The sequence below is a fragment of the Rhincodon typus genome, chromosome 20, assembly GCF_021869965.1.
Source record: "Rhincodon typus isolate 14 chromosome 20, sRhiTyp1.1, whole genome shotgun sequence".
Classification (NCBI taxonomy): Eukaryota; Metazoa; Chordata; class Chondrichthyes; order Orectolobiformes; family Rhincodontidae; genus Rhincodon; species Rhincodon typus.
In genome coordinates, this window is record NC_063351.1 from 14,797,663 (window position 1) to 14,823,312 (window position 25,650).

General features: G+C 38.5%; 1 protein-coding gene across 1 annotated transcript in view; it reads left to right on the plus strand.

Moving 5' to 3' along the window:
* lgi1b (leucine-rich, glioma inactivated 1b) overlaps nt 1-25,456 on the plus strand; it is a 39,484-nt gene extending 14,028 nt beyond the window's left edge. The window contains exons 4-9 of the mRNA XM_048608868.1: nt 5,028-5,099; nt 5,202-5,273; nt 13,542-13,613; nt 20,783-20,952; nt 24,047-24,211; nt 24,297-25,456. Of these exons, the coding sequence (XP_048464825.1) occupies nt 5,028-5,099; nt 5,202-5,273; nt 13,542-13,613; nt 20,783-20,952; nt 24,047-24,211; nt 24,297-25,117 (1,372 nt within the window). The 3' untranslated portion in view covers nt 25,118-25,456. The remainder of the gene's footprint in view (nt 1-5,027; nt 5,100-5,201; nt 5,274-13,541; nt 13,614-20,782; nt 20,953-24,046; nt 24,212-24,296) is intronic.
* The last annotated feature ends 194 nt before the right edge of the window (nt 25,457-25,650 follow it).

The following is a 25,650-nucleotide window of genomic DNA, read 5'->3' on the forward strand; positions in this document are numbered from 1 at the left end:
CTGGTGTGGGTTGAAGCTGAGATTTACCATGCCTCTGGTGAGGGGAGAGGTTGGGAAGGAGATTCCTTCGTGGTAATGTCAGCTGATGGGGGAATTGAACCCACACTGTCTGCATCATTCTGCATTGCAAACAAACTGTCCAGCAAACTAAGCTAACCAACCCCCTTAAACAACAACATTTGTTTAGTTCCCCAGATTTCCTTCTGGACCTGCTGCTTTTTCCTGCAGAAACAGAAACACTTCTTGAAAAGTATGGCCCTCCAGAAATGCCAGTTTTATATTTTTGATACGATGGCCAAAAATGATTTTTGAGATTACTTTACCAGCTGTAGGAGAGTCCATTCTAACATCTGTGTCCTTTAGTTGCTCTTCAAAATTCCAAGTACCTTACATTACACCTATATAGTGCTTTACATGACTACCAGTTATCTTAATGCACTTTACACTGATGAATTCCTTTATGAAGTGTAATCCCTGTTGTAATGCTTCAGCCTCAGAAATCCCATCTGCAAGGATTTTATCAGTACAAATCCATTTACAAGAAAAAGCTAGTTGACACTTAAATGGTACCTCTGAATAAACTCCCATCTTGCTCCAACTATTTAATTTAATTTAGTCTGTTTTATTAGTTTATTTCCAACACTTCATGTTTGCAAGGAAGACTTCTAGTTCTGTTCTGTTTGGTCCTGTTCAGTCATTAATTTATTGATCTATTCAATCTATTGCTTCTATCTGCAATTTTATATTTGTCAGGATTACTCCTACAGCATTTGTGTCTCAAACTACCGTAGTTCTTTTTCCACCATAAGATTATTTCTGACATGATCTCTCACATTTTTCTATCATTCTAAACATTTAACCAATCTTTAAACTTCCTTTAAACAAAAGAGCTGAGGTTACTCAAATTCAGAAATAAAAACAGAAATTGCTGGTAAATCTCAGCAGGTCTGGCAGCATCTGTGGCAGCATAAGTAAATCTACTTTCTCTCCTCAGATGCTGCCAGACCTGCAGAGTTTTTCCAGCAATTTCTGTTTTTGTTTTAGACTTCCTAGTATTGTTTCCTAATAATCCCCCAATTGTCGCATCTCTCTTGAATATGTGTCACCTGAGTACTCACTGTGGACAGTTCACCTTTGTGTGTGATAGCTCTGTTAAGTGCTTTGATAACCCACATTATCACTATTAAGGCCATGACCTACAAATTCTTTTACTCAAGATCTACATCATAAAACACATGAGCATTTGACAGATTATCTTTCTTGTAGGTTTCACCCAACAAGTCTAGTAGAAAGTCCAAGCCTTTATTATTATCTGACTGATGGGCATCTATTTTTCAAAGTACTTTACATTTATTTACTTCTGGCAACAATACTGAGGCTATACCCTGTTTCCTCTTTGGTCAAAAATAACCTATGCTTACACAATCTCCTCATTTTTCACTAATCATATGGTTCAGTCTCAGAGTGGAACCATAGCCTCACAGTTTACACATGTTTTCTGCTGTTTTCCACCACAGATTTCAGTTTGAAAATGATTTTCTTAATTTCCATGTTCATAATTCCAGAAAACAAGTTGGTGAGGGATCGAATTAGAGCCAACTTATACACACATGTATAAATATTTAAACACAGAATTAAACATATATACCTCCTAACCCCACTGCCATCAGTTTACAACTCTATTTATAAAAGTACAAGTGAATTGTCCACTGCTTGCTTATAATTGAGTGTAATTCATATACAATTAGCAGTAGGTGCACAAGTTTAGAGAAGCCAGGGTCTGAGGAGCACAGTGCATATCTTGTGTCCTGGCTCCTGCCTTTTTTTCCCACTGTCCAGCCATTTTGGAGCTATTGAGGTCGCACATCTGTTTATGATATTTATTAGCTAGTGAGCACCAATGTACGCCAGCTGTCTGTCATTACGTTTCCACCCCTGTGTGTTTATATGGAAAAAGGCAAATATAGCACTAAATAGTTGTTTCCTGAAAACATTGATTGGAAATATCAATAAATTATATGGATTTTGTAGGCTTTTCTCTTTCAGCTTTCCTTTTGTTCACCCTTCCAATACCTCCACCTTAGTATCAGGATTTATCTTTCTTCTATTATTATTATTATTCTATAAAGCACCTTCAGGGATTTTCCTAAGTTAAAAGTGTTGTATTAACACCAATTATATGAAATAAAGGGTGAAGAATTTATTACATTTAGCCCTCTTGATATGAAGAACTTTGGGCTGAATTTCACTAGCAATCCACTGAGTGTCGGGTTTGGTGATTTTCTTGGAGGGTTTTGCTTTGTAAACCCGAGTGAGACTTCTCACACTATTCTGTGAAACTTTCTTTATTAACCATGCATCACAACTCTGTGGTACCCACCTTGTCCTATCTTTCTTCTTGCCAGGAACATTCGGGATATCCGGTACCAGTGCAGTATTTAAAACGCTGTTCTATACCAGGTCAAGTACTGTCAGCCTGGTGCTGCCTGGTGCTTGGTTTCTTTATCTGAAGGTTTACTCTGAAGATACCTGACAGAGGCAAGTTGCCACCCAGATTTGCTGACAGGAACATGAAGGTTCTAGTGGATGGAGTGGTGCAGGGAAAGGCTGTCCTGTTACTGCAGGACCGGCAGAGGAGACCATACCATCAGACCCTGCTAGCTTGGTCAGAGCTTCCAACTGGGTCTGTGCTATTCCCATTGTCCAGAGGAATACTCAGCAATGCTGTAAAAAGGATTGAGCATGGTCCACCCAGTTGACTGACTTGATGTACAGCCTTGACTGATGACTAGCCAGCCCCCTTGCTGAACTGTGTGCAGCTCCCTGACTGACGAGCTGTAAATGCCTGGACTGATTGCACTGGACCCATATTATTGACTGTGGCCCACTCCCTGGACTGTGGTGATGTGCACCCCTGACAATGATCACACAAAGCAGCAATTGACTGTGTCCAAGCCCCTGGACTGGTATCCAACACTGCCCTTGATTTACTGTGCCTGGGCTCCCTGACTAAAGGCTATCTTCCTTGAATTGACTAAGGACTAGTCCCCATTGACTTGGGTATTTGGTTGGTGCTGATGCAATGTGTTTGCCCCTCTGTACACTCCGGCATAAGGTGTAGATGTGAAATTCACATAGTACAAGGACATACAGCAACATGCCTATCCTGTTGGCTACTCAGTGCTGACAACCATGACAAGCCAGTAAAAACAAGCTGCTGTGAATGCTGGAGATCTGAAATAAAACAGAAAATACTGGAGAAAATTAACGAGTCTGGCAGCAACTGTGGAGAAAGAAACAGAGTTCATGCTTGGAGTCCAGTATGACTCTTCTCAGAACCATGACAAGGTACCTGGTTTTGTGTCTGATATAGACTGTAAACCATGACAGAGGACTGAGGGAGACTGAGGGAGTCAAGCGCAAATATTCAGGGCAAGTTAAATATGCCAAGACTATCAAGTAGTTGCAAAGTGAGTGAACATTAAGAGAGCAAGGTCCTCTACCTATAGGTGGGTGCCTGTCCCTGCATTCAGATTGACCTGGCAGCAGCATCGCAATGAAAGTTGCCATTGCCCTCTAAAGTGAAGAATTGAGGTGCAGAACCATATTGTAAGTGGATTGAATTGTTACCATCTAGTTTTCATCTGACAGGTGGGAAAATGTGAAACTACGTATGACTAAAACAAGATTTCATAATAATGAAATGCTAATGCATGCAAATAGGCCTCTTGCTGCTTACTAATAGATTCCTGCTCAGCCGTTCAACAACTCAGTTGGCAAATCAGATGTTTTGCTCTCGACATCAAGAATCTGATTTCTGCCAATGCCACCTTATTTTCCCAACTGCCTCACCAATGCTGTTGTTGTTAAGGGGCTGGGAAGATTCTACCCAATGTTTTAACAATTGAATAATTGATATTTAGGTAACAATAATGAATCTGTTTATCAAGCCATTCATATCAATTTGTATCACATCACTCATTCATTTCACAAGCTGTTTATCCAGCTATTGTGAGATTTCTTAAGACTTGTAGATTTGATCAACAGTAGAGATCATTTAATATCAATTTTATTGGGGTCAAACAACTTAACATCAAATAGTTTGGATGCGCAAATTTGATGTTAATGTGTTGATGAGAGTCGTGTTGTTCTTGCATAAAAATGTATAATGCTACAATTTCTGGATTCAAGTCATTATCAAAGAAGGCATTGTATACTATAAGTGTACAATGGACCTAGTGATACTGAATCTTCAGATGGAAAGCCAAAAAATAGCAACAGCTGCTAATTTAGGCCCCATTCAAACCCGTTCTTAATGTGAGCTGAATAAATAAGCATGAGAAGTCTCAAAGGTGAGAGAAGATAATTCTACCTGGCTGTTCCCAACTTGGTTTAACTGACCTGGAAATGTACTTCACACCCGTTTGCTGCAGAGAGTTTGGCTCAGTGAATTTAAAAAGTGCACATGTTGCAGGGAGAGCAATCACAAAATTTAGTCAAACTAATACCATTGAAAAGTTTAAATTCACAAGTGGTGTTTTTATTCTGTTTCAGACTTTTGGTCAGCAAGAACAGATGCACTGTCATATTTCGTAAGATTGACATTTTTGTCCATTTTAACTTGGTCTTGGTGTAGCTCTGAACTAAGAATAGATTTTTATTCAGTATTTCACAGGATGTGGGATCACTGGCTAGATCAGTATTTATTGCCCATCCCTAATTACACTTGAGAAGATGATTGTGAGCCACCTTCTTGAACTTCTGCAGTTCACCTGGGAATAAGTACACCCACAGTGCTGTTGGGAAGGGACTCTTAAGATTTTGATTCTGTGACAATGAAGGAACACTGATACAGTTCTATGTCAAAGTAATATATGTTTTAGAGAGTGCAGGTGGTGGTGGTCTTCTCATGCACCTGCTGTCCTTTTAGCTGGTAGATGTCATGTGTTTGCAAAAATGTGAATGATATTAAGCTTAAAATTGTGTACGGTTTTATAAATTTTAATCAGTTGTTAACTTTTTGACAGTTTGTTTACGTCGAACACATTTTATTCAATTGCTGATGATGCATTCAAGGGTCTTGATCATCTGAAATATCTGTAAGTAGATGTTAAATATTCCTTGTGGAATGAAAATTGAACATCTTACATTACTATGATCATTTGTAATAATCAAAATAGTATAACACAGTGTTTTTCTAGTTTTATAGAGAATAATAAAATCCAGTCCATTTCAAGACATGCTTTCCGAGGCCTCAAGACAGTTTCTCATTTGTAAGTATGTTACTGTTAATTAATTCATAAATCATTGCCCCGTAACGTTGGTTCTAATATTTAAAATAAATACATCATTGCAATCATTAGGTGAATGTTTCACCTTTACTTAACAATTTACATTAAATTATTTACAATGTTGTGAGAATGTGCCGAATAGTTCTTTCCTTTCACCAAATGATATGTAGATGTATAATTACATTAATTGACTCCTTAAATCATATAATTGACTACAGGAAGTAGCAGTGAACTGCTTTGGCCAAATTGATCAACTTGCTACTTCTAATGCTGCTAAGTTCAGCAAAAGGGAATTAGTTATTGAATTAAGGAGTTTTAATCCAGGTTTATTTTCTCTCAAACATGGTGCCCTTATTTATTTGGTATAACTCATTTATAACATAGATGTGTTGGCATACAGTGAATAGCAAAGCAAGAGCTGTGAAATATAATACCTGGCATACAGGAGTAGTCAACATTGGAAAAAGAAAATAGAATTACAAAGGTAACTATGAAAGTTATTACCTTTCTAGTCATGCCCATCTCTGGGTATCAGGTAGCAGGCTGTAATATGAGGCAATAGATTTGTTTTTACTCTATATAAGCAGTTCAATACAAGCAGTGTTCCAGTGAGACAACTTGAAGCAGAATGTGAAGGAAAAATGGCAAATGATAGGGAGATGGTTGTATGGTGGTACTGTCCACTCAAAAGCTAAAGCCCTGGATACATTGATTCAAATCCCACAATGACAGTTCAGGTAAAAACTCTGGAATGTGCATCTATTCTTGATATGGTGATTAAATGGTAATTAAATCTAAATAGTTTACTAATGCCCATTAGGGAAGGAAATCTATCATCCTTAATGGGTCTGGCCTACATAAGGTTCCAGGTCCATTTTATGGGTGGGATGGGTGTAATGGTTGCCTCTCACCCTCCTCTTTACAGAAATGCCACCCTACACATTAAATAAATTAGTGAGTGGGACTTTTATTCTTAGTGGGTAACTTTAAGTGGAACTGAGAAGACTCCTGGAATGTAAAAGACATGGTCATTGGCGTGAGTTAAGTTTTTAAGGAGAGAAATTGGTGAACTGAAGGACAGAGGGATGGATTCGGGATAGCACGTGGATTTTGGGGTCCAGGCAAGGAGTCACACAGTAGAGCTAACATTTTAGGCTGTGGAAGAGTGGGGGTTTGCTGCTACAAGCACAGTACCCCTCAAATGATGTGTCCCCCTTCCTTCCCAAACTCAATTGCCCAGTTATGATTTTTTTTCAAAATAGACTGAGATTACAACATCCACCAAGCTACCATATAATAGGGACTGGGGCAGGGATGGATAGTGAGATGGTAGTCTAGCCACTCAACATATTTTATGTGCCCCATTCCATCACGCACAGATCCATAAAGGGGCTGTAAAATTCAACACAGTGACCTTTAACTGCCCTCTGAAACAGCACTTAATGTTGAACAGCAACAACAGCCACATTCCATGAAAGTATAACAAGAAAAACATTGCCACTGTGCTGTTCGCACTGCTGTGTAAGGACCAACCAACCAGGATGAGTAGGGAAAAAGCAGAGTAAATCTTTGGGCATAGCATAATGAGAGGAGAACAGATTTCACGGAAATTTAAAAAAAATTTGTTTGCTTTGGGTGGTCTTTCAATAGGTCAGTGGTTTAAAGGTTTGGCCAGAGAGTGATCTGCATCTCCCAGCTGGTGCAGTTGAAAATTAACCCAGTGTGATATAGATGGCTACATGATTTTATGATTTCTTTGCCAGCCTTGGAAAAGGATTATAAATGTAGTACAGTCATATTGTTTCTTCATGAAATGGCAAAGTACAGCTTTCAGTGATCTGAGAGTTACACTTTTGACAGTTTCAACATTGTGTACTTACCATAGTGTCACCAGTATTTATTGTGTACTTACCATAGTGTCACCAGTATTTATCAGGATGACTTGGATAGTTTAGGGCATTTTAATTCTTTCCCAGGTGACTTAACAAATTCACTTATCTTAAAATTTTATGAAGCAAAAACCTTACAATGTTGCATTAATTATTTTCATTGGTCTGTATGTACCAAATATGACCACATTCTTGAAAGACACACAAAATGTTTTAATTTAAAGATCAATGAATGTTACTTTGAATGTGAGACAATTGGTTGATGGCTGAATGAGATTTTGATGAATAGTGAAAGGGATAATTTGGAAACACGGTCCTAATAGGCAGGAGAGCTGTAGAAGGAACAGATCAATTGCCAAAATAACTTTCAGGAGGCTAGTTTAATGGTGGTGGATCTTTGATTCTTAGAATAAATACTAAGATCTGTGCATTTGTGAGTTCTGACAAAGTTTGCATTGCGCTGCAATGGATTCATTTTCAATGACAACCATAGGGTAAATGGCTCAACATGTGGAAAGTGGCGGGTGTAAATCTGACAAGGAGGGAGGAGGCTGGTTGCCAGGATATCCTTGAAACGTTTTTGCATAACTCCTGTTAACAGCTGCCGAGTCGGGGCACTGTTAAATTATGTTCCAGACTGGGAACCACCTCCCCCCATAAAGATGAATGATGAATCTACTAATTTCCATACAGACTAGGGATAATGAACCATCGAGACTGGGAGAGCTTGTTTGGCCAAGTGGAATATTAACCCCTGAAAATGTATAATGCTATTGACAAAGAGGAATTTTCCCTAGAGTGAAAAGCTTCCAAGCGTCAAATATTTTGCTTGGAGGTTAATGTGTTGATGATCTCTTGGTTGTACATCAGTGTTCAGTGCCAATACAGTTGTCAAAATCTACTGTTTTCATTGTTTTAAAGATGCAATCACATGCTGCCTAAGTCTGCATTTTACTTAGTGGGAACGTACTCAATTCATTAAGCTTAACCTGATAACCATGACAGAAGGTAGAATCTTCCACAATGGACTCTTAAGTATGGTGTCAGGCATGTTAGAGATTGTCACTTCCGTTTGGCCTGGGTTGAGCTTTTCGTGCATGGTTTTCAGCTCATGCCTGCCGCAGGCAAGTTGTTGTACAAGTTGAACAGCAAATCTTATGGCATGGGCAGATCAGAAGTTCTCATCGATAAATTTGGGGGTCATGCCCATGTTTAAAGGTCATCCAGACAGCCCTTCTCTCATTGCAAGCCTGCAGCATTGCTAAAGCTTGCATTGCTTGCCTGCAACCTGCCAGAGATGTCTCGAACCAAACAGAAACTAATGCACCAGCATGGCATTCATCTGCACCGACGACCAGCACAAAGACATTCACCTTGGTGGGTTGACAATCTAGGGTAACCTTGTGGGCACAATCCAGTACTAATTTCACTAATACGGATCCACTGCCAGCAGAGGAAGCAACACCTGACTTCTTACTTGGAGGACTGCTGGAGATCAGATACTTCGTGAGCCCTGTGCAAATGATGCACCTCTGTGCACAATCATAGTGGACATGTTGCACATGCAGAGACTGACAGACAATATCAGGCAGTGATGCTAGAGCTGCTCGCTAGAATAGAGCAAACAGTACACAGGCTGTTCAAATTCTATCCACTATCATGGCTTCAGTATGTGAGTGCTTGGCTGCCTCCATGTGTCCAGGATTGTAGGGATATTGAAGAAATAAGGCAACTGGTCTCATCAGCCAGGATGTAGGAGAACTCAAGAGCATGCTCTCAGGTCTGTATGTCCCAATCTGTCTCATGCTTGCTTGATGCAAGGCCCACATCATGCTCCCTTCCAAATGATTCTGTGATTATAACTGTGTCAGGCTGTTGCTTGACCCACCAGTGGCATAGACCCCAGGTGTTAGAGAGGAATATTTTGGAGGGTCAACAAAGTATGTGTTTTATTTGCAGTTCTTGAGTTGATGCTGTCTGCGTTTGTCTTTTGCTTTAGATTTCTTAATAGTTTTTGCCATAACCTGAGTAGCCTGCTCAGCCATTTCAGAGGGTAATTAAGAGTCAGCCACATTTCTGAGAGGCTGGAATCACATGTAGGCCAGACCAAGTAAGAATGGCAGATTTCCTTCCCCGAAGAACATTAATGAACTATATATTTTATGACAATTATCATTTATTGCTTGATATATTAGATTACCTTTTTAAAATCTTCCATTTACAGATTTTCTTGAATTCAAATTTCACCAATTCTTCTGCATTATTAATCCAGTGACATTATTACCCCACTACCAGTCCCACATAGGGGGGAGTCTTTTTGCTCAAGTATCTTTTCCATTCCAAAGATTCCACCCCCAGCCCCCACTCACTGCCCTGTACTTTGTTGTGTAGTTTTAGTGTACCAAAATGATGCAAGAAACTTTCTCTGGTGTATATTTTAATGTTCTGCTGGAACAGTCTAGGTATCAGAATCTCATTTTCAGTAATCCAGTTATCTGCTCAATTATGGCCCTCAGTGTCAGTCTCAGGATCCCTGATGGGTGTTATCAGCCAGGGCATGAAGACCTGTCACTCACTAAGACCCATTCTTTACCTTCCAGAATACTTTGCAACCTCTGACACCATGGAACCTCCTCAAATTTGTGCAGACCATATTCATGTTTTCATTTATTTCCCCGTTTTGATCCCTGAGCCCAGAACCATCCATTTCCCAATACCCAACCCGCACCACCGCCACCTTCAATCTTCTGCTCTAATCATCAAGGCCACCTTAACCACCACCTCCATAGCCCACCCGACATGACAAATGCTACCCAATTATGAAATTGATGGCAACTCTATTTCCATGCTAGACTGCAATCCCTCACCAGTGCATCATACTTCTTGACCAACAATACATACTACGTAATCTTTTCCATGAGTTCTCTATGCAATATGTTGTGAAGGCTGTCTTGAAATCATGAAGTATAAAATTTACACATCAGCTTGGTGCAACTCTCATCTCTTAATCAGCAGATCATGGATTTAAATCCCAAATCAGATTTTCAGCATATAATTTAGGCAGGGTCTTCAGCACAGTACTGAGGGAGCACTGCATTGTTCAGGCAATAGCTTTTGGTTAAGACATTAAGCCATGCAATGTAACAAAATAGTCCCCATAATACTGCATGGATAGCAGAGAATTGCTGACATATATCTATCATTTAGGGATTAGTCTGTTAATCTGATAAGTGAACATTTGGCAAAGGTAGATGGAGCCGGTCTGTTTTCCACACAGGTTTGTTCACAATATCTCAGCTTAAGTGTAGACTACATTTCCCTTTCGCATACCAGTGTCTCCCAGGTTGATGCTGTTCCCAATATATACACCTAATTTTTTTTTCCCAATTTACAGTGAAATTGTGATGAATTAAATTGAGTTAACCCAAAACACTGGTGGTGGTGAAATTATCAGCTGTTCCTGCTGGCAGAATAGGAAATCCAATAATAAGGTTACTTGTGATTATATTGAATTTCCAGACTCGTAACTCTGAATTAGCCAGATGCTTACACACTTATGATAAGACTGTGCCAGCCAACTGAATCAGTGTTAGGCCATACTGGAGTATGAAATTACAGACAAGTCTGCAGCAATGGCTGCAAAATGGTCTTGCCCATGTCCTGAACGTGTATACGCCACGAGACAGTTTTAACATAGATGCCACTGGACTGTCTTCCTCTTTTTTTTAACCAGAGTGTTCCTTAATATTTAAAGATAAAATGTGTAGTTGTGGAAAACAATACAAGGAATGTATTCCTGCTATAGTCTACACCAGAGTGTATGACACTGAAAAGATGTCATTTCTTGTAAGTAGAAAGTCCAATAAGCCCCGTTGTATTGTGTATGACAGGCTACCCATACAGTATGAGGCTGACAAAATGGCCTGGATAACCTCTCAATTTTTGACGTGTGAATCAGCAAAAAGCATAAAATGTGTCAACCTTCTGAAAGGAAGAATATTACTCCGATGATCCTGAAGAGCTGATTAAAGCCTGCCTTCTTACCTGCTTGTTTCTGTAGCTGTAGAGGCTGTTATGTTGCTCTGGGATTTCACACTGCAGCACAGATAAATAGAAACCAGGTTTGTCTGTAATGCTGACATGTTATTCTCATCTGAAGACGGTATGCTAAACAGAACAAGATTACTGAGTTTTTCCAGGCCTAAATCCCAGCATTTTTTCAGTGCCTTTTACTTTACAAGATCAGGCCATTGTGAAATTTGAACAAATTCAAAAGTAAATACATTTTTCTCATATTTACTTCATCAGTATGTTTGAATTTGTTCTCATTTGACATTGTGCATGTTGTAGGTATATCAGGTTACTTAGGGGTTTCTTCATGTAGCTCAAAGCTCTGCTTAACACAGATTTATGGGCACTTATGATGCAATTTATCACCATTTTACTTTAGTACCAGCTGCTCTTAAGCACAAATACAGCTTCACATATCCACACTCAATTGACATAGCATTTATCATGTTAGCACGGTTCGCTAATGAAGTGTCTCTGATTGCTGCCCAATTCACTGTCATCTGATGAATTGTTTATATTCTGTTGCATTATTTCGCAACTAACCGTATGCATTCTGTGCTCATGTTTTATCCAATATCAGCAGGTTTCTGAAGTCAGATAAATGCTGTATTCATTGCATTATAACAAAGCAAAAGTCCTAAGATTTAGACCATGAAAACAAATAGGCAAGTCATCTATTATTTAGAGTAGGATTTGTGAGCCGTGTATATCCTCTAACTCAGCTCTTAGAGCTGAGACTTTGGCTTAAGTACAGGTTCAACTGATGAGAACAGTTTCTTCTGCATTTACTATATGTAACATCTAAACAAAATCCATTAAGCAGTGTTTGCATAATGATTAATGGTCACGAGGAGGCAGCTGAACATTGAAATCTGCGCTAACTCAAATTAACAGTCTCACTTTTATAGAACATGACTCAAATTGCCCAATGTACTTGACATACAGTGTAATGATAGTACCCCCTTGTGACTTGAACTGGATAGTCATGCCTTTTATAAGTGCATTTCTTAAACTTAGGCCCTGTTTTGGGCTGATAAGTTGCTGTACTCCAAAAATCTACAGTACAGCATCTGTATAATTTATCTTAATGTAATTTTACGAAAAGAAGAACAACCATTATGATCATATCAGTGGGTTATCTGAGTTAGACATAATCATTTCTGTTTATCCCTGCAATCTGGACTTTTTTCAGCATTTGCTGCTTGATGGTCTCAATGCACTCTGTTTCAAACTCTTTTGATTAACTCCATCACAGCCAAGAAAGGTATCAAAGATGTCAGAGTTTTTTGAACTCATTTTTGATATTTCGATACACAGCTGTTTTGCTTGTTATTTACAGCCTCTGGGGAAAACAATGTCAGCTCATTAAAGCCTCAGTTGAAATCTAAGGTCCTTTTGCCATAGCACGTCAAGGAACTGGAAACAGGGTAAAACTTCAGCACCACAGAATGTTGACATGAAACGTAAATACATAAGTATAGTCTTTAATGGCAATTGTACTGACACACCTCATCCATTTATGTCATGTCACGTTTGAACTGTTATGTAATATGTGTTTATGAATGTTCTGAATAATGTATATTTTTGTAAAAATGTTTTAATTGCTTATTTTTAAGAGTCTTTTTCAAAAAAAGTTCATAAATGCACTTAAAGAACTTTAAAACTGCTTTTCAAGATTGAACATTAAAAATTAATCCATTCAAAAATGGTTTTAACATACAAAATGGGCCTTTTATTTACATTCTGAATGACCAAATGTGGTGTTATTGATCTCATAACTGTTAAGGAAAATGTTAAACAAGTAACAGAGAAAACAGCTGATAAAATCCTATACCACAACTAGGTTCCAAAGTTGGTAAAACTAAGTCTAACCATTTAACAGCTGTAACAAAATTTAGTTTTGCTAAAATAATTATTAGCATTTCAAATTTCAGGATCCAGCTAATTTGAAGGCCTAGGCTCCTGATTTACCCAATACTGAATTTATGAGAGGTGGAGTTAGAAATGTTATTTGCTGAGTTGTAATAAATTTCATTTTCTAAAAAAAAACTGTGTACAACAAAAACAAAATGCCAACTGGTGTTTCAAAAAAGCATCGAAATGAGAAACAGAGATAGTAGGAACTGCAGATGCTGGAAAATGAGAAACATGTTGGCGTAGGGTATCATTCGTACTTGCCCCTTCCAGTCTTAAGTCATGTTAATGAGTATCAAAGGGAAATTGGTTGGAGTAACAGCTGAAAAGTTATTCATTACTAATATATTGTCTTTTTTTTATTTGCTTTCAACAGAAGTTTGGCGAATAACAACCTTCAAACCCTTCCTAAAGACTTATTCAAAGGCCTGGATTCATTAACTAATATGTAAGAGAGTTATTTACCCTTCACAATACTTTGAGCTTTATTTTATTGTGCTATAAGGTGTAGATATATAATCTTTGTACAACAAAAAACTTCTAGTAGATAGGTTTTATAAGTGTTGCTGAAGTGAGTTTACTCAATAATTGATTTATATGCTAAAGTTGATCTTTAAATGTTATCACCATACTAAATGCAGCCTTATTCTTGAGAGAGAAGAGTCATGTGCATGAAGAGCTTACTATAGATATTTTATAATGAACCTGGGAAATGTTATTACACATCTCTGGAGTAGGTGGGTTTTTAAACTAGGTCTCCTGTCTCAGAGATAGGGGAATTACCATTTAACTGCCAAGACCTTACTATAGTAAATTCCCCATTATCTGGTATCCAATCATCTAGAATATTCATGCGATTGCAAATAGAACATAGAACAGTACAGCACAGTACAGGCCCTTCAGCCCATGATGTTGTGCCGACCTATTATCCTACTAAGATCAAACGACCCTGCATACCCTAAATTTTACTATACCCCATGTGCCTATCGAAGAGTCGCTTAAAAATCTGACTCCACAGTCACTACTGGCAGCGCATTCCACACGCCCATCACTCTCTGTGTAAAAAACCTACCTCTGACATCTCCCCTATACCTTCCTCCAATCACCTTGAAATTAGGCCCCCTCGTAATAGTCATTTCCGCCCTGGGAAAAAGTCTCTGACTATCCACTCTATCTATGCCTCTCATCATCTTGTACACCTCTATAAAGTCACCTCTTGTCCTTCTTCGCTCCAATGAAAAAAGTCCTAGCTCCCTCAACCTTTCCTCATAAGACCTGCCCTCCAGTCCAGGCAGCATCCTGGTAAATCTCCTCTGCACCCTCTCTAAAGCTTCCACTTCTTTCCTATAATGAGGTGTGCAGAACTGAACACAATATTCCAAGTGTGGTCTAACCAGAGCTTTATAGAGCTGCAGCATAACCTCACGGCTCTTAAACTCAATTCCCCTGCCAACGAAAGCCAACACACCATATGTCTTCTTTACAACCCTTTCCACTTGGGTAGCAACTTTGAGGGATCTATGGACATGGACCCCAAGATCCCTCTGTTCTTCCACACTGCCAAGAATCCTGACATTAACCCTGTATTCTGCATTCAAATTCAACCTTCCAAAATGAATCACTTCACACTTTGCCAGGTTGAATTCCATCTGCCACTTCTTTGCCCAGCTCTGCATCCTGTCAATGTCCTGTTGCAACCTACAACAGCCCTCCAACGCTGTCCACAACTCCACCAACCTTCGTATTTGAGAAGATATTATAATTTTTGTAAATTTTCTTCAAAGACATCAATTTGAACTTGGGCTCAAAAAAATTAACTAAAGTGCTTGATTTTGATGAATACCAAAGCAAATACTAACTGCTAAATTTTAAAAAAGTATTAACTGCTAAAAGTGTCAAGTAATAATTTAAATACTTACCTCTACATAACTGCATGCTCGAATTTTGAATTTTTCCCTCTGCTTAATGTTGATTGCTCTTCTTCTGTCGATAGGTGGTGTCGTGTGATTTCCAACACCGGCACTTCCACATCATCTCTCAATAGGGTTTGCTGTTGTCACCTCCAAAGCAATGTTTAAATCTGCCAAACTAGGCTCAAGTTTGGACAGATTTTAGTTAATAAAGACAAAATGTAACATTTCCTTTCCCTGACTGCGTCAACAGAATTTAAACTGTCATCAAGTTCTAAACTTTCCACCTGGTTTACGGAGCACCCAATTACTCCAAACCTGTGGTTACACTCTGTGATTTAGCAGAAATCATATATTATCCAACTTTTTGGCCACACTTAAATTACAGTTACTCAGTAAGCTTCCAAATTCATGATAACTTTTGATTTAGTAATTTACAGGTAATTGACTGCTATTTGCTAACTGTTAACCTGACTTGCACTGCTAACTGCAATTAACTTAGTTGAACTTTTGAAGAGGTAACAAGCAGGGCTGATGAAGGCAATATATTTGATGTCATCTGAATGGATTTCAGCAGGACAATAGACAAGGAATGCCCTCCATCCCACCCTCAGCAGATCGGTCAAAAATTTAAATGCTTGTGGGATCTAAGGGTATCGGGTTGGATCCAAAATTCGCTTATGGTTGACAGGTGAATTTGTGACTAATCAACATACTCAGGGGTCAGTACTAGGTCCCTTACTGTTTGTGGTATGTATCAATGATTTAGAATTAGATTAGGAGGTATGATTAAGAATCTTTCAAATGTTGCAACAATTTATTGAGTGCTTTGAGAATAAGGGAGAAGACTGTAAGTAGCAATAAAATATTGAATCATTAGTCAGAAGGGCAGAAAAGTGGCAAATGAAATATAGAAAAATGTAAAATTTTGCATCTTGAGAGGACAAACAAGGCAAGAGAATGCAAAAGAAAAGGTCGGGTAGTGGGGAATGTACTCCAAGATTCTTCTGTTTGTCGACATGTCCACAGTTGCCTGAAAATAACATAACAGGTAAATAAGATGGTCAAGAAGACTAATGGGAAGAGTATAAGAACAGGAACACTCTGCTAGAACAGCATTAAATACTAGTTAGACTGCAACTAGAGTGTAGTGTACTGTTTGACATTACATTACAAGAAGTTGCAGTAGCAAAGGAACAGGAAATGTATAAGATGTTTCCAGATATGGATCTTTTTAGCAATAAATAAAGATTTACTCATTTGGTAGTGCAGAACTTGATTAATGCTAAAGAAAGAGGCATTTTGTCAAAGCCATTTGTCTTGCATTCATCAGAACAATTCACAAGAAATATGAATGTAAAGAGATGGCAAGTTTTGTCATGAAGAATCTACCAGTTATAGATGACTGACTATTAACTGATAAGCTTTGTTTATTTTTTTTTACCCAGGAATGTTGATTCTGATTAGTCAAGGCATTAGCCTGAGAAATGAACCAAAGAATGGATGCAGTGTGTGTATATGTTCTTTATGTCTGCAAATAAAGACCCTCTGTTTTAATATATTCCAGTACATGCAAGTGCTTCAACTGCAAGCCAGACTATCATGGAAAATCAGATATCTGCATAATTTGTCACACACTCAGGATTCCTTAGCAATTTTTGTCCAAATACAGAATTACATCGCGCATTGGACACTGTTTTGTAAACGTGGACTTATTGGGAATAGTCAGGACCTAGCTTGTTGTGAACATTGAAGAGAGATACTCTTTGATATGATCCACTAATCTCTGAGACATATGTCCTACATACTTAGCATCACACCGGCACTGAATGTCATAAACCGCATTATTCATTTGTGTGAAATGCAGAATGTCTTTTAACTTGATGGCAACACCCTGATAGGGATGAATGTCGCTTGTGTTGCTCCTGCATAGTAGCAGTATGAAACAACTAGCTTCACCTTCCCTTGGGAAATAAGGCAGGGCAAATGAGTGAGCTGTCAGTGGGGAAGCACTTTGGGGCCAGTGATCATAATTCTATTAGTTTTAAAATAATTATGGAAAAGAATAGACCTGATCTAAAAATTAAAGTTCTAAATTGGAGTAAGGCCAATTTTGATGGTATTAGGCAAGAACCTTCAAAAGTTGATTGGGAGAGGCTATTCACAGGTAAAGGGATGGTTGAAAAATGGAAGAGCTTCAAAATTGGGATAATGCAAGTTCAGAGACAGTATGTTCCTGTTAGTGCAAAGGGCAACATTGGTAGGTGTAGAGAATGCTGGATGACTAGCAAAATTGAGGTACTGATCAAGGAAAAGGAGGAGGCATATGTCAGGCATAGACAGCAGGGATCGAATGAATCCCTAGAGGAGTATAAGGGCGGTAGGAGTGTACATGAGAGAGAAATATGGAGGCCAAAAAGGGGACGTGAGTAATCTTTGGCATATAGGGTTAAGGAGAATCCAGAGAGATTCTACAAATGCATCAAGGGCAAAAGAGTAACTAGGGACAGAATAGGGCCCCTTAAAGATCAACAAGGCCTTTGTGTGGAATCACAGGAGATGGGCGAGTATTTCGTATCAGTATGTAGAAGAATTTGGAAGCGAGAGAACTTGGGGAAAAAAATAGTGATACCTTGAAAAGTGTCCATATTATAAAAGAGAGATGCTGTAGTTCTTAAAATGCATAAAGGTGGATAAATCCCCAGGACCTAATCAAGTATATCCCAGAACTTTATGGTAAGCTAGGGAAGAGATTGCTGGGCCCCTTGCTGAGATAGCCTTGCTGAGTATCATTGATACATAGCCATGGGTCAGGTGCCAGAAGACTGGAGGTTGGCTAATGTGGTGCTATTATTTAAGAAAGGTGGTAAAGAAAAATCAAGGAACTACAGACCAGCGAGCCTGACGTCAGTGGTAAGTATATTGTCGGAGGGGAATCTAAGGGACAGGATTTACATGCATTTGGAATGGCGAGGACCATTTAGGGATAGTCAGCATAGCTTTGTGCATGGGAAATTGTGTCTCACTAACTTGATTGAGTTTTTTTTGAAGTGACAAAGAAGTTTGATGAAGGCAGAGCGATAAACATTGTCCATATGAACTTCAGCAAGGCATTGGACAAAGTTCTGCATGGTAGACAGTTTAGCAAGGTTAGATCACATGGAATACAGGGAGAGGTAACCAATTCGATACAAAATTGGCTTCTAGGTAGAAGACAGGGTGGTAGTGGAGGGTTGTTTTTGGACTGGAGCAGCACCCTGACTTGATCATGTACATTGTGTTTACTTCATTATCACTGGGTGAAAAGCCTAGAACTTCCTCACTATCAGCCCTGACTGCTGTTGTACCTCACTGCTGAGATCTGAGAGCTGAGTGAACTATGTGAGCTAGGATGACAAAAGAGATGTGCATCAAATCCACTACCTGCAGCTTACCATAACTCAACAGATTACTAAAAGGAGTCACAATAACCCTGGGCACGGTCTTGCCCAAATTCCATGTTGTTTTACCGCCCAAGAAAACCAGATACCCCAGTGAGGTTTACATCAAAAGGAGGGGAAAGTGGGAAGAATGCTAGGAGAAGAGTTGTTGGGAAGAAGGTATGAAGTGGTGCTGAGGGCAGAGGGTGTTTGTTGGGTAAGGGGAATTGGTGCTGAGAAGAGCAGTGCGGGGTGGGGGGGAGGAATGCATGGCAGAGAGGGATGGGGCAGAGTTGGGGGAAAGTGTGGGGACCAGAGGGAAAGAGCTGGGGGCCAGAAGGTGCAGGGTGGGGGCAGATGACAGTGGGATGGGGCAGAGTGGAAGGGGTATTGAGTGGATCTGGAAATGAAAGAACAGGGGGTAATGGGTGAAAGGGAACAAGAGAGAGGAGAAGGAAAGCAAAGAGAGTTGGGGACTACTTTCCAATATGTGACAATAAAAATACCAAATCACATTATAATATCCAAACATAATAATTACAACAAACAATATAACTAATATTAATAACAAAATAATAATCATTGCAATGACCTGTCTAAAAAAACATAATTGCAGCTTCGACTTAGAAATATAGTTTAGATTTATCCGAGTTCTTCCTTTCCTTGGACATAGAAGAATTCTAATTTCTGAGTTTTTCATTCTGTTGATTACTTCCAGACTGATCAAGCTTTTGTTTCAATTGATTTCCAATAACTTCAGTTGAACATTGGTGACTGTTTTAAAGGAAAATAAATGTTTGCACTTTACATGCTTTGGAAGCTGTGTCATTGTTTTCAACAGGTCACTAAATATCAACCAACAACTGAATAATTGCTTTAGAACACAGATACTTGCAAAGGAGTGTGATCAAATACTGTTGAAAATAGAATGGTGTCAAATGTTTCAGGTAGGATGGGCAGCCCATACATATGGGGACACAGTAAGCCATGAGATCGAACTCTCTCTATTTATCACCAGAAGCCTGATGCTTTTATGTAAATCTATACAGCTAAATAGTCCCAACAAACGATGGATTACACTGACAAGAGTCAGTCAGGGTTGCATTGTGGCACATGTGCATGTACTGGAAGTTACACATTTATTACTTCATAGGACCCTCTTCTTAATGGAAAGAATGCGTACATGCACTGCATCTATTTCAGCACAACAAAATAAATAAATCATTTGCTGGTTCATTTCTCAGGGTGATACCATGACCAATTAGTGTCAACCTGCTTAGTTTAAAATTTAATCAAAGCTGGAAGCTAACTGTCAGTCATCATTAATTGGTGTATTTTCCATGGTAATGCCTCAGTCAATCAGAATCCACTTGCCAAAGAACAACACTCTCCTGTTGTACAATATTTATGTTGTTTTCCTGTCGCATTGGTATTTCCTGCAAAATATGTTGATAAATGCAAGGTGGAAAGCTTTGGCAATTTTTTTAAAGCAATTAATAAAAGATTTGCTAGATTGGGTCTGTTTTCTTTGAAGTAGCGTAAGCTGAGTTGAGATTTAATTGAGCTGTGTCAAGTTAAGTGCCCTGGATGAATGGATAGTAAGCATCCATTTCCCTAACAGAGCCCAATAAGCAGACAATGGGCTGAATACATTGCATTGAACTGTGGATTTTGGGACACTTTGATTAATTAATAAAATAAAGCAGCTTTTTGAAAAAAAAATGATCAAGTATAATTAGCGAAGGCAGTGGCAGACTGGTAGTAATGTCACTGGGCTAGTAATCCAGAACTCCAGGCTAATGTTCTGAAGAAACGAGTTTGAATCCTGCTATGGCAGGTGATGAAATTTGAATTCAGTAAAAATTGGGAATTAAACCTAGCCTAACATCAACCATGTCAATTGTTGTAAAAATCCACCTAGTTCACTGATGTCCTTTCGTGATGGAAAACTAACATTCTTACAAGGTCTGCCTATATATGACTCCAGACCCACAGCAAGTAGTTGGCTCTTAGCTGCTTTCTGAAATGGCCCGAGCAGGTCACTCAGATCAAGTGGCAATTATGAATGGGCAATAAATACTGGCCCTGGCCAGCAATGCCAACATCCCATGAATGAATAAAAATAAATATTATGGCAGTATTTAATTGCTTCTGGACTGATGAAGCTTTTGCTTTAGTTGAGTAAGGATTTCAGTTGAACATTTTGACCGTTTTAAAGGAAAATAAGTGTTTGCAATTGGTGTGCTTTTGGAGCTGTGTGATTTGTAACCAAGTAATTTTTTCTACAGAGATCTTAGAGGCAACTCTTTCCACTGTGATTGCAAACTGAAATGGTTGGTAGGATGGTTGATTTATACCAATGCAACAGTTGATCCGATCTATTGTGCAAGTCCAAGGAAGTATAATGACACAAAAATAAGCCGCCTTCCGCTGAAAGAATTTGACTGTCTTACTGCAGGTGAATCAATAAGTGAAAATTATATTGTTACATCATTGATGTGCTGGTTTTGGAATTTCCAATTTTGATTTTACCATCTGCTCCAAAAGTTAACAAATTTCAGGCAAAGTTGTGTGATCAAAAATTGATTGTGAACTTTTATTATGCTTCTCCTCTGCTATCTATCTACAGATATCTTCTGTTGACTTCCATTGATCTTTCTTCTGTTGGGAGGCAGGCCTGTTTGGGTTATTGATGCCTTCATGTCAATTATTAATGATGACTTGATTAATCAACAGACGTACATGTTGACGATCTGATTTTCATTTTTTCTCTCTCCTGCATTCCTAGATAAGGCAGGCACTTTATTTATGTTATTAAGCAATTTGTTATTTTTATTTTCCCATTTTGATTCACCTTGTTAATTTTAATTAATTTCATTTTAAAGATCTGTTTGAGTGAGGCCAAGCCTTGTCAGTATCTTCTAGTAGCCTTATCTTTTTTGGGGTTATCCCTGCGGTTCAGACATGCCTAGTCCTCCGTTTAGACTGGCCTGCTTCGGAAAAAAACAGCTGCTTCATGATGCACGTTTTCACTTCTTATTCTAATTTCCATTATTTTACAAATTTGTCTGTTGTGTTCTACCCTAGGGATAACATTCTTGAGCCATTTACTGTGGAAGAGTAACTGAAGGAATGTGTTCTTGTATTCTCATTACTTTTATTGTCACAGTACCTTCTTCAAGGTGGGCTGTACCTAAGACTAAAAAACTCTACCGACTGTTTATGATGGTGGTGGTGGTGGTGGTTAGGTGAACCACACCCATCAGTTGTAAATAACCCACTTCGATGTCAGCCCGTTATTCAGAACTGCTTGGCCGCGGCCAAACTTGTGTGCACCTGTTCCTCCAGAGTCTAACATTGTTAAAACAAATATTTTATGTTTTAAATCAGGATTTATTTTGGTTCTATTTGTATACATATTGTTTTTCTTTAAAAAAAATTCTCACCTTTAGGACTGCAATTGGGTTTTCTTCAGTAGACAGTACTGAGAATAACAATGTGCATTCATGTTGTGCTTTCAATATAGTGAAAAGTTACAATGTGCATCATCAACTGAATTTGTATGCTGAGTCACAGGAAATGTTAGGGGAAAGGTTTGGTTAAAGAGATCTTTTTCTTTAGAAACATCTTAAAAGAGTTAAGAAAACTATTGAAGCAGAGAGATTTAGTGAGGAAATTCCAGAACTTAGCATCTTGGCAACTGAAGGTAATGCCACTCATATTGGAGCAAATAAAATAGGGATTCTGAAGAGGCCAGATTTGGAAGAGTGCAAATATTCAGAAGGTTGTAAGACTAGAGATGGTTGCTGAGGTAGGGAGGAGTCCACTGAGGAATTTGAAACAACGAATGAGATTTTTAAATTGAACATTTCTTAAATTGTTAACAATATAGGGTTTATCAGTGAAACCTTACCAGAAAATTTTTAATGTTTATTCTGTATTTGATGGTCTCCTAAATGTATCAGTGCATTTGCAAGCAAGTGGTGTAATTCGGAAAAAGAGTTGATCGCAGACTAAGCGATAGGTGCCATCCCTTCCAGGGTGACCACCTCTGGGAAAATATAGAGGGACACTTTGCCAGCTGAGTGGGAATGGGGAGATTATATAAGAAATCATCAACAATGTAAGTAGTAGGAAGAGTATGGCAACATTGGGAGAAATAAGAGTTCATTAAAATACATAATGAAAAACGAAAGCAAACAACTCACCAACTTGCCAGGGCTGCAAGGCTCAACAACATCTTCCAAATAGTGACCTGTACTATCTGGAAGGACAAGGGCGACAGATATATGGTTACGCCACCACCTGCAAGTTCCCCTCCAAGCCCCTCACCATCCTGGCATGGAAATATGTCACCATTGATTCGCTGTCCCTGGATCAAAAAATTGAAATTCCCTCCCTAACAGCTGCTATCTAGTTGGCTGCTATTCTCAAGTCCCTGATGATTGAGATTCTGGAGCAGGAGGACAACACAACCCAGGACAAAATGGAGGCCTGCATCACCTCCAACACTTGTATTTCACCATGTGTAATGTTAAGAAGTTCAACAGGTAAAATAAGTTAAACAATCACACGTTTCATGATACTACAGTTTGAACTTAGAAAAATATCTCAGATTTACTGAAAATACTTGACAAGCTTGTTCGCTCCTGATCTGAGGATTTGCTTTGGTGCTTTTCTCTCAGCTTAGTTGCTTATCAGTTGATTTTCAGTGATTTCGGTTGAATTCTGCTTGCCACTTTAAAGGCAAATAAAGGTTTGCAGTTGATGTAGTTCAAATGCTATGTTATTTCCATTCACATTCATTGATTTTGATAAATCATTATTAGATATAATAGGGGCCAAATGCTTTGGCACTCTGATAATTGCAACTAAGTGTGATCAAACACTGTTGAGCAAGAATGATGTCAAAATTTTCTGGTAGCGATGGGACTTGCCACAAGTTGGGAAACTGGCTTCAGTTTTAGATGACTGAAACGTTACATATGATAGAATGTCAGAGGGCAGTCCAGAACAGTCAAACATGGAGGTAACAAAGGCACATGTGAGTGTTTCAATGCTACATGACCTGAAGCAGGTTTAGAATCGGACAAAGAAACAAATGTTCAAATGGGATGTCCTAGTGATGGTGAAATTGTGGTTGGATGCTTATTTTAGGTTGCAAGGTTGCAACATTCTGGTTCAGCCTCAGATGTTTGCCAGGAATAGGCCTGGAGTTGGTGGCTAGAGTCTAGAGTTTGTAACAGTAATGATGTAATTTATATATGGTGCCTATTCATTCTTTCCCCTTGTAGTTCATTCCCTACTGCCTACTGGTACTTTCCTAATGCCTCATGGTCCCTTCCCTTAGGGCCAGTTGGTTGCAGCAATGCAAAGACTTGTTCCTTTAAGAGTTAAACTTCAGTCATCCGTAATACTTTAAGGCAGTGAACAGATTTAAGGGCAGAGATCTAAAAAAGTTCAATTTTCCTGTCCTAGCTTCAGTAATGTGTCAGTAACTAAATTCTGATGAATAGTTAGATTTAATAAATGTGTTTTTTTCTTTTTCATAGATTTTGTCATTTACCAGACCTTGAAATTTCAGTCCTTGTCAATTGAAAGCTTCACTTACATGAATGATATTTATGTAGCAATTGCCCAACCTGTGGCTGGAAACTGTGGCATCCTTGAATGGGATCATGTTGAAATGGTCTTCAGGAATTTCGACAACATTACTGGTATGAATGTCTCTGAGTTAAAGTAGAAAACATCATTACTGTCTGTGTCTGCATTGTTTCTGATTTTATTTGGTTCTTTACACAGGCACTTCTACAGTATTCTGTAAACCACTGATCATTGACAATCAGCTGTTTGTAGTTGTTGCCCGGCTTTTTGGTGGCTCTCACATTTACAAAAGGGATATTTCTGCCAACAAGTTTATTAAGATCCAGGATATAGATACTTCAAAAATCAGAAAGCCAAATGATATTGAATCATTTCAAATAGAAGGAGAATGGTTTTTCGTTATTGCTGACAGCTCCAAGGGTGGGACTACTACGATATATAAATGGAATGGAAATGGATTTTACTCTCATCAATCATTGCATCGTTGGTACAGAGATATAGATGTGGAGTACCTTGAAATAGCTAACAAGCCACATTTAATCTTACTAAGTCTTTTCCAACGACCTGTTATCTATCAATGGAACAAAGGGAGGAAAGAATTTGTTTGGCGTATTGATATTCCTGAGACAGATAATGTATATGCAGTTAAACATTTTAAAATCAGAGACAATTTATATATTTGCTTAACAAGATTCCTTGGTGACTCCACAATAATGAAATGGAATGTTTCCATGTTTGTGGAAGTACAGACATTTCCATCACGGGGATCCATGGTATTGCAGCCTCTTAAATTAAATAAATGGCGATACGCCATTCTGGGAAATGACTATTCATTTACTGAGATTTTTCAATGGGACACAGCCAAAGGAAAATTTATGAAATTTAATGAAGTCATCATCCAGGCTCCAAGGGCATTCACTGCTGTATTGGCTGATAACCGTGAGTTTTTGTTTGCCTCAAGTTTTAAAGGAAATACACAAATATATGAGCATATTATAGTTGACACAAGTGGAACATGAGAATGCTGACTTTGATGTATTTATGTATCACAAAAATACTTCTTCAAACCACAGTGAACACTCTCATATAACTGGGTATGTTAATGAAGTCCATGCATGATTTTTTTATTGCTGTATTTTAAAATGAAGGCTGTTTTTAATTAATATCACAAGAAGAGCAGTACTCCATGTTATTTTCCACTAATCGTCTATTCAGGTAACATGTACAATGATACAAACTGATTCTTATTGAATTAATTTCCACTTACTCAGTTGGCACCTTCATGCAAAATCTAACCATAGGCAGGCAAAACTTGTTAAGGATAGCTAATAAACTTCTGATGTCAAATAAAAAGAAAATTCTGGTGTCATTATGCTAATATACGACTAGTTGAGCTCTCATCACCTGAGGATGCCTTAGTTCATGCAACTACAACTTATCTCAAATGTTAGGAATTTATTATTAGTCTATAAAATGGCCAATGCTGCAGAATCACATTTTATGATTGTGTACAAATCAGGTACTTAATATATGTATAATTTTGTTTTACCGG